Source organism: Eleutherodactylus coqui, chromosome 4, assembly GCF_035609145.1.
Source record: "Eleutherodactylus coqui strain aEleCoq1 chromosome 4, aEleCoq1.hap1, whole genome shotgun sequence".
Taxonomy (NCBI): domain Eukaryota; kingdom Metazoa; phylum Chordata; class Amphibia; order Anura; family Eleutherodactylidae; genus Eleutherodactylus; species Eleutherodactylus coqui.
This window is the reverse complement of record NC_089840.1, coordinates 278,016,513-278,029,525: the sequence shown is the minus strand read 5'-3', so window position 1 is coordinate 278,029,525 and position 13,013 is coordinate 278,016,513. Positions and strand designations below refer to the sequence as shown.

General features: G+C 44.4%; 2 protein-coding genes across 2 annotated transcripts in view; both read right to left on the bottom strand.

Moving 5' to 3' along the window:
- Nucleotides 1-4,774: 4,774 nt before the first annotated feature.
- Nucleotides 4,775-13,013, bottom strand: part of LOC136624343 (zinc finger protein 585A-like) — an 86,503-nt gene continuing 78,264 nt past the window's right edge. The window contains exon 10 of the mRNA XM_066598278.1: nt 4,775-5,499. Within this exon, the coding sequence (XP_066454375.1) occupies nt 4,849-5,499 (651 nt within the window). The 3' untranslated portion in view covers nt 4,775-4,848. The remainder of the gene's footprint in view (nt 5,500-13,013) is intronic.
- LOC136624995 (oocyte zinc finger protein XlCOF29-like) lies at nt 5,576-12,098 on the bottom strand. Its single transcript, XM_066598917.1, has 6 exons — nt 12,028-12,098; nt 11,798-11,930; nt 11,242-11,421; nt 8,511-8,613; nt 5,703-5,765; nt 5,576-5,583 (listed from the first exon to the last, which is right to left on the bottom strand). The coding sequence occupies exons 2-6, from the start codon at nt 11,873-11,875 to the stop codon at nt 5,576-5,578; spliced, it is 432 nt and encodes a 143-aa protein (XP_066455014.1). The 5' UTR covers nt 11,876-11,930; nt 12,028-12,098.

Below are 13,013 nucleotides of genomic sequence, written 5' to 3'. Positions count from 1 at the left end.
CCTCTTCACAATAAATTAGGGCTTATGAAGCAATTTGTTAAATGACTGCCAAAAGATGGGGAATGTTTCATATATCTGTGTTCCAAGTTCCCAAAACCGTCTAAAGCCAAATTTAAATAGGGGCTTTTTACTGGCCCGGACATACTAAAACTCTTATCTGATCCCCTCTTCAGAAACAATGCGTGAAAAAGAAAAACAAGTGTGGGATTCTTTCAAGGATATAGTGCACAAGTTTTTGGGGAATACTAAAGACCCGCTCTACAGAACCATTGTACAACATATGTTGGCTGCGTTTAAAGCTCAAGGATGCAAGATGAACTTAAAGGAGATGTCCCGCGCCGAAACAGGTTTTTTTTTTTTTAAACCCCCCCCCCGTTCGGCGCGAGACAACCCCGATGCAGGGGTTAAAAAAACCACCCGCACAGCGCTTACCTGAATCCCGGCGGTCCGGCGTCTTCATACTCACCTGCTGAAGATGGCCGCCGGGATCCTCTGTCTTCATGGACCGCAGGGCTTCTGTGCGGTCCATTGCCGATTCCAGCCTCCTGATTGGCTGGAATCGGCACGTGACGGGGCGGAGCTACACGGAGCCCCATAGAGAAGAGGAGAAGACCCGGACTGCGCAAGCGCGGCTAATTTGGCCATCGGAGGGCGAAAATTAGTCGGCACCATGGAGACGAGGACGCCAGCAACGGAGCAGGTAAGTATAAAACTTTTTATAACTTCTGTATGGCTCATAATTAATGCACAATGTACATTACAAAGTGCATTATTATGGCCATGCAGAAGTGTATAGACCCACTTGCTGCCTCGGGACAACCCCTTTAAAGTTAATTTCTTAAACTCCTATGTTGACTATTTTCCTGAAAACTTGAGAGCCTATAGTGAAGAGCAGGGTGAAAGATTTCACCAGGATGTCTGTGATATCCAGAGACGCTAACAAGGAAGTTGGGACAGATCTGACTGCTGGAGAACTAGCTGCCTATTTCAAAGAAAAAATCGACAACATCTGAAAAGAAATCTCCAAAAACTGCATTGTTAGCCCCAAACCCAGTCTCCTCAGCACTGCATCCAGCACCTACGCACTCTCTCTATGTTAGAACCAGTGACAGAGGAAGAAGTCTCCTGGCTGCTTTCCGCTACCCACCCCACCACCCTTCCCCAGCTCTGATTACTCACCTCAAAACAATCTGCAACCTCTCCCTAACCTCTGCACTTTCCCCTCCTCATTTAAACACTCTATCATATCCCCTCGGCTTAAAAAAACCAACCCTTGACCCGACCGATGCAGCCAACTACTGACCCGTCTCAAACCTCCCCCTCATCTCCAAATGACTGGAATGCCTGGTCTACTCCCACCTCACATGCTTTCTCTCTGAAAACTCTCTCCTCGACCCCCTCCAGTCTGGTTTCCGCTATCTACACCGACCTAAACGGCCCTTACATAAGTATCAAATGACCTGATGGCGGCAATGTTGAGAGGTGACTACTCCCTACTAATGTCTGCTGCATTTGACACTGTCAACCATGACCTCCTTCTCACTATGCTCTGCTCTATTGGTCTAAAGGACACTGCTCTCTCCTGGTTCTCCTACCTCTCTGACTGCTCTTTCAGTGTCTCCTTTACTGGCTCTATCTCCTCTCCACTTCCTCTCGCTGTTGGGGTACCCTAGGGTTCGGTCCTTGTTCCCCTTTTCTTCTATATCTATACAGCCCCAAATGGACAAGCCATTCACAAATTCTGCCTCCAATACCATCTCTATGCTGACGAAACCCAACTATACACCTGTTCCCATGAGATCTCTGAACCATTCCTCCAAAACATCACCGACTGTCTGTCTGCTGTCTCTAATACTATGTCCTCCCTTTTTCTCAAACTTAACCTCTCTAAAACTGACCTCTGTTTTCCACCTTCCAACCAACCTCCCCCTCAACATCTCCATTCCAGTGTCGGGCACCATCATAACCCCCAGACGGCATGCCCGCTGCCTTGGGTCATACTGGACTCTGACCTCACCTTTTACCCGCCACATCCAAGCTCTGTCCCAAACTTGCCACATGTACCTCAGAAATATTGCTAAAATCTGGCTGTTCCTCACCAAGGACACGCTAAAGACACTCATGGTTGCCCTCATCCACTTCCACTCGACTACTGGAACTCTCTATTCATCGGCCTCCCCCACACCAGACTCACTCCAATCCATCCTAAATGTGTCAGCTCTGCTCTTTTTTTCTATCCAGCCTTTACTAAGATGCCTCTGCACTATGCCAGTCACTGCATTGGCTGCCCATCCACTGCAGAACTAAATTTAAACTCCCCAACCTCACCCACAAAGCCCTACATGGTGCCGCGCCACCGTTCATCGCCTCCCTCCTGTCCGTACACCACCAAGCCCGCTCACTCCGATCCGCTAAGAAACTCAGACTAAACACCCCTCTAATACGAACCTCACATGCTCGCCTACAGGACTTCACCAGAGCAGCACCAATCCTCTGGAACGCTGTACCCCAAAGCATTCAGACAATTCCCAATGCACAAAACTTCAGACGCACCTTAAAAACGCAGCTCTTCAGGGAGGCATACCAAATCCCCTAACTTAGTCCCCTGCCACTCCCTATGGCTTCCCACACCTTCCACCCTGCTTATCCCATACGACCTCTACCCCTGCACCTCCTTGCCGCCCCACCCCATTTGCTTTCTAAAATCCCCTACTGTCTGTGTTCCCCATGCCTCGCTTCCCCCCTTGTACCTCCTGTACCTGCAGAGTCCTTGCGATGCGTTTCGGCGTATTGTACGCCTTTCTCAAGCATAGGAATACACAGACAAGTGACGATAAGGCGCATTACCCAGAGGGATACGTCATCTTTCGTTGCCAAAATGGCGTTGCACATCGGAACGAGCACATGTTCAATTATCTCCTACTACGGGTATGTGATTTATTTCTGTTCTATATATATCGTCACTTGTCTGTGTATTCCTATGCTTGAGAAAGACGTACAATACGCCGAAACGCGTCGCAAGGACTCTGCAGGTGTTGTTATAACTTTATGAGGCTGTGACCTCTTTTATTGTATAATAAATTCTTTTGTCTCTAATCTGATACTGACTTTTTTGAGGTCCTTAATCGGTCTCTTATAAGCAAAGCAGCACAGGTCTATATCTTTTTTCTCATACTGCACATTTGTATTATCCGACCTCTTATGGGGAACGGAGTATTGTTGTGACCTGCAGCTCTCCAGTGCTCTGGATTATGTCGCTTTATTGATTTGCTGTTTGTTGGATAAAGTAACTGCTATAAGCCTACTTGGACATCAGGTGCTGACATGATCACCTTAGGGTGACATGTCTGGCACCAGGTGAGTGATTACATTTTATTACACTAATCACCTATTAAAGGTGCTTGGCGCTCTCCTTGACTTCGATCTAACCTTGAAAACATAAAATTTACCTAAAATATCCCATGCAGCTGAAAAACATTTTTTTTGCAGGCCTGTGATCAGCATGTATGTAAGTACTTGGATGAGAATGCAGTAATTAACTAGAGCCAGTATGGGGTTGTAAGAAACAAGTCATGCCAGACAAATCTAATTACCTTCTTTGACAGAATCACGGGCTTGGCTGATCAGAGAAATGCGGTAGATGTAGTATATCTTGACTTTATTAAAGCATTTGCGAAAGTATCCCTCCTTTCTGAAAAAAATTAAACAAATATCTGATTGACAAGGTGGATTAACAATTGGCCGAGTGATCGTACTCAAAGAGTAGTCCAAAATGGCTACATATCCAAATGGAAGAATGTTTTAAGTGGGGTACCACAAGGCTCTGTCCTAGGCCCAGTGTTGTGCAACATTTTTATAAACAATCTAAATGAGGGAATTGAGGGGAAACTTATCAAGTTTGCCGAAGATGTAGCAGCTCGTTTGCAGCAGGAGGAAGTAAGGAAGCTGTTTGGTGGAGGCGGGGAGCAGCAGTAGTACCCGCCGGCGCTCACGACCAATCAGAGGTATGTATGGGCGGCAGTGGGGGGGAGGGAAATCTTCTGACTGATTGCACATTTGTTCATGTAATCGTGAGTAAAACGCGCAATCAAGCTAACTAAATTCGCGATCGCGCTAAAAATGGTGATCGGAACAAATTTTTGGCACATTCGCTCTATAAGACGCAGCAACTCCCCCCCCGCTTTGGAGGGGGAAAAAAGTGCGTCTTATAAAGCGAAAAATACGGTAGATGTGCTATCTGGTTTGTAGTTAATGTTTAGATAACATTAATTGGCAGTTGTATATATTTCTTAATCATCTTGTAATACATGTAACTTCACTTTCACTTTTAATGTTAGATTTTTTTTCCTTGTACTATTTATCAATAAAAAAAGAGAAAAACAAGATGGGATTTGTGAACGCTGCATTTACCAATTTCAAAACATTAATACAGTTTTTCCTATGTGAGTTTTTTGATGGTCAACAGGATTTGACTTCCAAGTAAAATATTCCCAACATTCAAGATATGAAAATGTTTATCTCCGAAGTGACTTCTCTGACGTCTAAGAAGATTTGATTTAGTTGTATACAGTTCTCACATTCAAGACATTTATAGTTTCTCCCTTGTGTGAACTCTCTGATGTGCAGCAAGATGTGATTTCTGCTTAAAACATTTCCCACATTTTGAACATGAAAATGGCTTTTCCCCTGTATGAATTCTCTGATGCACAGCAAGATATGATTTCAGGCTAAAACATTTCCCACATTCTGAACATGAAAATGGCTTCCCCCCTGTGTGAATTTTCTCATGTGTATTGAGAACAGATCTATGTGTAAAAGATTTCCCACATTCAGAACATGAATAAGGTTTCACCCCTGAGTGAGCATTCCGATGTACAGCAAGATAGGATTTCTGCTTAAAACATTTCCCACATTCTGGACATGAATATAGTTTCTCTCTTGAGTGAATTTGCTGATGTCCAACAAGATCTGGTTCATAGGTAAAACACTTCCTACATTCAACACATGAAAATGGCTTCTCCCTTGTGTGAATATTCTGATGTGTAACAAGAGTTGATTTTTGCGTAAACATTTCCCACATTCAACACATAAAAATGGCTTTTCCCCTGTGTGAATTCTTTGATGGACAGCTAGATATGATTTCAAGCTGAAACATTTCCCACAATCAGAACATGAATATTGCTTCTCCCCCGTGTGAATTTTCTGATGTACAGCTAGACACGATTTCATGCTAAAATATTTCCCACAATCAGAACATGAATATGGTTTCTCCCCTGTGTGACTTCTCTGATGTGAAACAAGGTGTAATTTCTGGTTAAAACATTTCCCACATTCTGTACATGAAAATGGCTTCTCCCCTGTGTGAATTCTTTGATGTGTAACAAGGTGTAATTTCCTGTTAAAACATTTCCCACATTCTGAACATGTATATGCCTTCTCCCCTGTGTGAATTCTCTGATGTATCACAAGACTTGACTTTTGGTTAAAACATTTCCCACAATCAGAACAGGAATATGGCTTCTCCCTTGTGTGAACTCTTTGTTGCTGAACATCCGTTCTATGAATTTTATTTTGTTTAACATTCTGTAATGAATCAGAGGATGGAACCTCTTTAGTAGGATCAGGGGATTGATCTTTGCTATGAAGGGCTGAGGGTATATCTGGGATAATAACAGGCTCCTTATATGTATCTTGTATGATACCTGGATCTTCCACTTTACAATCTGTTGATATCAGATGTCCCTCTGAGCTCCTGCTGTCGTCATCTGCCGAGAATAAAACAAATTTTAATATTTTTGAATACAACATTACAATTATACTCCAAGCCAGTTCTTTATCTAGCTGCACATGTTTTCACTTAGAGTGAGCTGATTTTATATATCAGTCTATTATGCATATATCAGTCAAATGCATTAGAAAAATCCAGATAAGCCTGTGCCGTCCTGCTCAAGAACTCCCAGATAACACTAAGTCGGGGAGGACCTTCAGACCCTGGACATCCGAAGCTGAGTAAAGTGCCGCAACCAAAACGGAGACCTGAACCCTCGCTGTCCCGGACTAGGTGAGAACCACATCACATTCAGGAGGAAACAGGACTCTCCATCCATATGTCTCATACCCCCTAACCCTCTACCGTAGATACTCACTACACTTCCTTAACTTCCAGATCCAGCCTAGAACTTACTTTGTTGTAGAAGCTGATCAAGTTGCTTTGACATGATTGACCCCTCATGAACCCATGCTGATGAGGGGTTATACCATTGTTTTTTTTTAGGTATTCCAGGATGAGATCTCTCAGAAACCCCACAAATATTTTTCTAATTATTGAAGTGAGACTTACCGGCCTGTAGTTACCAGGCTATTTTGTACACCCCTTTTTGTATACTGGAACCACATTGCCAATACCCAATCCAGTGATACAACCCCATTTTTAATAGAGTCCCTAAATAGCGGTCTATCTATCATGTCACTTAGTTCCTTAGGACTCTTGGGTGTATTCCATCTGGGCCCAGCGATTAGTTGGTTTTAATATTTTTTAACCGGCTCTGCACTTCCTCCTGAGTTAGGTAGGGGATATTTTGTGGGGGGTTCGCTTTATTCCCCCCCCCCCCCCCCCGCATCTTGTGTGACATTTCTTTTTCCTTCATGAATACACTTGAGAAGAAACTATTTAATAGGTTTGCCCTCCCCTCCATCATCTTCCATGGTTTCTCCTGCATTATTTGTTAAAAGGGCCAGTGCTCTTAGTGCAAATCCTTTTACCGGTTATATAATTAAAAAATAGTTTAGCATTAGTTTTCCTCTCTTTGGCTATCAGTCTTTCTGCCTCCTCCTTGGCAGTTTTGAGCTTTTCCTTACATAATTCGATTTTTTCCCTGTATGCTCTTAACGCTTCTTCGCTGCCTTCTTAAAAACAATCCGAGAAAATGTCCGTTACTTACTGAGTGAGGAGTGCATATAGATGCATCCTCTCACCATGCAGGTAGCTGACTACCAAATGGAGGAGCAAATAACACCTGTGCAGGACACCGATAAGACAACCACTCACACTGCCTCTTGATAATGAGGGGGGTGGCTGCTTGGTGTATACTCCCACACATAGTGGATACAGGGTGCCATACCATTCTGATATATGTAGTTCACCATGCAGACCAGCAACCTATTAATGAAGCCATCCCTCTACCTCTTTTAACTGTCACCCAGCTAGCTGCCTGCTCGTCCTACTCTCCCAAGCTACCATCCACCCCCACCTCTACCCCAACGAGTGCCAGCACAGTGAGCATTAAACTCCTTTACATGTCGTCAATGGCTCTCCGTGTTGCCAGTCGCTCATTTAGATCCAAGATTTGAGCTTCCAAATGTGCGACGTGCATGCATCTTGTGCAACAGTATGCATCCTTGATCGGTTGATCAAGGACCGCATACATCGCACAAGTAGCACACTGGAGGATATTGTCAAACATGGAGCACATGGATCAAAAATTTACTTACAGAAGCCTTAAATATCAACTAGATCACACTCCTCACATGCCTCCCTCCGCCTGTTCACACCTTAAATTTTTATTTATATTTTTTAAATCGCTCTCACTGTCTGCAAACTCTCAATCGCACTGATTTGCTTCTCATTGACTGACTGACTTACTCGCCACTAATTCTCCAACTTCCCGATGTCGTAGAAACATGACATTTGGCACAAGCATTGATTATGTCCAAAATAGGAAAAGTAAATGGGTCCCAACTCGATTATTCAATTCTAGCGCAAAAGAATTAGCGTCCAAATTTTATGTACGGAATCTAATTCTCTCACTTCCCAATGTCATAGAAACTTGAAATTTAGCACGAGCATTGATTATGTCTTAAATAGGAAAAGCTAATGGGTCCCAACTCGATTTTTCAATTCTAGCGCAAAAGAATTAGCGTCCAAATTTTACGTACAGAATCTAATTCTCTCACTTCCTGATGTCATTTTATATAAAGGAAACGTTGCATGGTTACCTCCACGTGGTGTTTCCTGGGTAACGCAAAGAACCATGCAAAATGGTGAACATATTTTTTTCCCGGTATCTCTAAAGTAACCACGACTTCATAAGATTTTCCGTGTGAACACCATATAAACACCAGTACCAAATTAACTCGGGCGAAGCCGGGTATATCAGCTAGTTTTACTATATTGGTGATACATGGGCCGCCCACGTATCTGTGATTGTATGATGTGGGGTGACTCCACTGTCATAAATGGTTGTCCAGGGAAGATTCATATACACTATGACTAAAGACAGAGTGTTGGTCCGAAACGTGTCATAGGGGGGAAGGGGGCGCATTCTTTCTCCTTTCTGTTTTTATTATGTGCGGAACTGATAGCTTTATACTATAGTCGAATTAAATGTTCCCTTAAATTTTTGAGTAGCAAATAATGAAAAAAAAAATGTTTAACATTGTCTTTGGCTGAAGAATGGAATAAAGAGCTAAAAACCCTGTCAACACAGACTCTTCTCTACATGTAGTCTCACCTTGGTGGTCATCTGTAGGAATCTCCTCCTTACACGGCTGATCCCCCCTCACATGTGTCTCTGTAGCATCAATAGGGATCGGATCTTCATCCGGATTGACAAGCTGGGAAATAAATATTGTAAAAGTCATCACAGAGTTGGAGAAGTCGTGTGGAAGGTTTTATATAATATAATAATAATCTTTATTTGTATAGCGCCAACTTATTCCGCAGCGCTTTCAGGCATGGATAAATGCAAAACAATACAACATTTACAATATGAGGTACATTGGGTTAGACACAAATGGGTTGGGGGTGTTACAGGAGGTGCAGGGGTTGGGGAACACAGGCAATAGGGGATTTCATGTACAGATCATTTATTAGAAGACAAACAGGGTGGGGAGCCATAGGGAGGGGAGGGGGGGGGACTAGGTCAGGGCATTTGGTATGCTTCCCTGAAGAGGTGAGTTTTTAAGGCACGTCTGAAATTTCGTGCAACGGGAATTGTCCGGATGCCTTGGGGTAGAGCATTCCAGAGGATGGGTGCTGCTCTGGTGAAGTCCTGTAGGCGAGCATGAGAGGTTCGTATTACAGGGGTGTTTAGTCTGAGTGTGTTAGCCGATCGGAGTGAGCGGGCTGGGTGGTGTACTGACAGTAGGGAGGCGATGTATGGTGGTGCAGCACCATGCAGAGCTTTGTGAGTGAGGTACAGGAGTTTAAATTTAGTTCTGCAGTGGATGGGCAGCCAATGCAGTGACTGGCATAAGGCAGAGGCTTCTGAATAACGACTGGATAGAAAAATGAGCCTAGCTGCTGCATTTAGTATGGATTGGAGTGGAGCGAGTCTAGTGCGGGGGAGGCCGATGAGTAGTGAGTTGCAGTAGTCAAGCCGGGAGTGGATGAGGGCAACCACGAGCATCTTTAGCATGTCCGTGGTTAGGAACGGACGTATTTTAGCAATAATTTTGAGGTGCATGTGGCATGTTTGGGCCAGAGATTAGATATGGGGGGCAAAGGAGAGGTCAGAGTCCAGTGTGACCCCAAGGCATCGCGCATGCCGTCTGGGGGTTATGATGGTGCCAGACACTGGAATGGAGATGTTGAGGGGAGGTCGGTTAGAAGGTGGAAAGACAAGGAGGTCAGTTTTAGAGAGGTTTAGTTTGAGAAAAAGGGAGGACATAGTGTTAGAGACAGCGGACAGTCGGTGATATTTTGGAGGAATGGTCCAGAGATCTCACGAGAGGAGGTGTATAGTTGGGTGTCGTCAGCATAGAGATTGTATTGGAGGCCAAATTTGTGGATGGTTTTTCCAATTGGGGCAGTATAGATAGAGAAGAGAAGGGGACCAAGGACCGAGCCCTGGGGTACCCCAACAGCGAAAGGAAGTGGAGCAGAGATAGAACCAGCAAAGGAAACACTGAAAGAGCGGTCAGAGAGGTAGGAAGAGAACCAGGAGAGAGCAGTGTCGTTTAGACCAATAGAGTGGAGCATAGTGAGAAGGAGGTCATGGTCGACAGTCTCAAATGCAGCAGACAGGTCAAGGATTAGTAGGGAGTAGTCACCTCTAGACTTTGCAGTCATCAGGTCATTTGTTACTTTTGTGAGGGCAGTTTCGGTTGAGTGTAGAGAGCAGAAACCAGACTGGAGGGGGTCGAGGAGCGAGTTGTCAGAAAGAAAGCGAGTAAGGCGGGAGTAGACCAGGCGTTCCAGTAATTTGGAGATGCAGGGGAGGTTTGAGACGGGTCGGTAATTGGCAGCATCAGTTGGGTCCAGGGTTGGTTTTTTAAGCAGAGGGGATATAATGGAGTGTTTGAATGAGGAGGGAAAAGTGCCAGAGGTTAGGGAGAGGTTGCAGATTGCAGTGAGGTGAGTAATAAGAGCTGGGGAAAGGGACCGGAGGAGGTGAAAGGGGAGAGGGTCGCTGGCGCAGGTGGTGGGGCGGGCAGCGGAAAGGAGCCTGGAGACTTCTTCCTCTGTCGTTAGTTCTAGCGTAGATAGTGAGTAGGTGCTGGATGCAGTGCTGGTGAAACTGGGATCGGGGCTAACCATGCAGCTTTCAGAGATTTCTGAAATCTGAAATTTATATGGCCAGAAAAGGGCATTAATTAGTATGAGGAGCCGGAATGACATGACAGCAGTAGTGATCTGGGCCAAATAGATGCAGGTCTCCTGTATAAATCCAACCTGTTGCTGCTTTATTCCAACCAGAAGTCTCCAGAACCAAAAAATAGTGATAAGATGCGGAGATCTAATGTCTGCGGTCGGCTGTAATCCTGACATCTCCAGCTTTCTCATTACACAAGTATCAATCATATAATAACACTGAACACAAGACCTTCCCAGCCGTCCTACAGACCAGAGGGGAGATTTCATGAGACCTTCTCTCCATCTACCTGATCATCCTGTGGAAGAAGAGGACGGGGACATCTCTCCACTGATGTTCTCTTACTGGATCTACCTGCAGAAAACACAGGCAGCCACTGAATTCATTCTCTACATACAAATAATAAAGGCCATGTGGATTTAGTCCTGTCTATTACCTGGTGAGGGGGGGTGCTTGTGGTCCTCCATCATGATGTCCTTGTACAGATCCTTGTGTCCTTCTAAATACACCCACTCCTCCATGGAGAAATAGACAGTGATGTCCTGACACCTTATAGGAACCTGACAACACAATGATACCGTCATCACCCAGACACGTTATACCGCCATAGCGTTACTGTATAGTGTCCCAGCATTCCCAGCAGTGTCACCTCTCCAGTCAGCAGCTCAATCATCTTGTTGGTGAGTTCTAGGATCTCCTGCTTATTGATTTCCTCCAGTATCAGGGGGTGAGTTGGAGGCCCTGTGATTGGGCTCAGGGGTCTTCCCCATCCATCAGACACCGGGGCCAGACAGCCATCACTAGAAGTCTTCTTCACTACCGTGTAATCCTGTTTATGGGGAGATACATCCATAAATATCCCTGCAGACATTCCCAGAGTCCTTCATGTCTCCAGTTATGGCCAATAATTAGTAAGATTCTCCTCACATCTGTGTTCATCATCTCCGTTGTTCTACTCAGTCACAGGAGCAGAAGAACAAAATGATCAGAGTTTTGGTTCTGTTAGATGACAGACAATAATGACCCCCAACAACCTCCAATTGCCTTATAGTAGATCTGTTGGGTTTCATTCTACCAGAACAACCGGCTCTATTATTTTCCCGGCATTTATGATGAATCAGCAGTAAATCCTCTGCCGTAGATGTGACCAGAGACTGACATAGATAAGAATGATGGAACGTGACGTCATCCCCAGAATCTCTCACCTCTCCTGTAAGCTGGAAGAGTATCTCTAGGGTGAGGGTGAATATACTCTCTGCCATCTTGTCCCTCTTCCTATCCATCCTTGTCGGGTCAATCAGGAATATTATCTTTTATAGAAGATATCAGCCGAGGATCCTGAATGGAGAGAAGACGATACAATGTAAACCACCCCAAATCTCTGGATTCCTGTTATGAATAAGGATACATTCACACAGTCCGATATCGCGCTTACCATCCTATGTTTTTCACGGCGAGGGGAGGCACTTTCCATGCAAAACTGCGATCCTTGGCATTTGTTTTGCGTGAATCAGAGTATTGGCAAGTGTTTCCCCTTGATATCAATGGGAGACATAACATCATATTTGCATGCAATGTGTTTCACTGTCTCATTGAAAAAAAAGGGCAATGTGAACACAAAAAAATAGGACAAGCAACAATTTTTTACCTTGCAGCATTGCTCATGTGAATGACTCCATTCAAAACAATGGTGTTCACATTTGCGCAATTCTGGGCATCTTGCAACACTCGCAGCAAAGATTCACACTCATGCGCATGTAGCCTGAGTGTGCATTTACACGTGTGATTTTCAGTACGATTTCTGTGTGTTGCGAGATGATCACAAATCACACATGAAAAGAGCCATTATTTTACATGAGCGATTTTTCTGACAGTTAGGGATAGAGAGATCGCAGTGTGTCTTATTTTTGGTGGATATCACTCATTATCTTCTACAGAACTGTATAAATTTGCCCCACACTGGCGTGCTGTGTGATGTTTATACGAGGCATGGTGAATGTTCTGTTTTACTATTTGGCATGTGAACATCTCATGTGCAGCGATGCCTTTTTATCACAAATCACATATCGCACTCACAGCCAAGAATGCAGGTTGTAAGTTTATTATCAGTCCGAGTTTATTGGATTAGTCTTACACTTCCAATGTAAGTGCGGCCTAAGGGTACATGCGCACAGACGTTTACAAAGTTGTGCCCGAGATCCTCGGCACTTGGCCATCCCATCCATGTGTATCCGATGTGCGGGACACCACACAGTGACAGGTACTGTTCTCAGCAGAGATTCAGACAAGAACGGGACATGCTGCTAAATATTTTCACTTGGACTATTCATCCGAATAAACAAATAAGTCTACGTGAATTCACCCCAATCAGATGAATGGGCGCTATAGTCACAAGATTTTTGTGTAGATTTTTCAATGTGA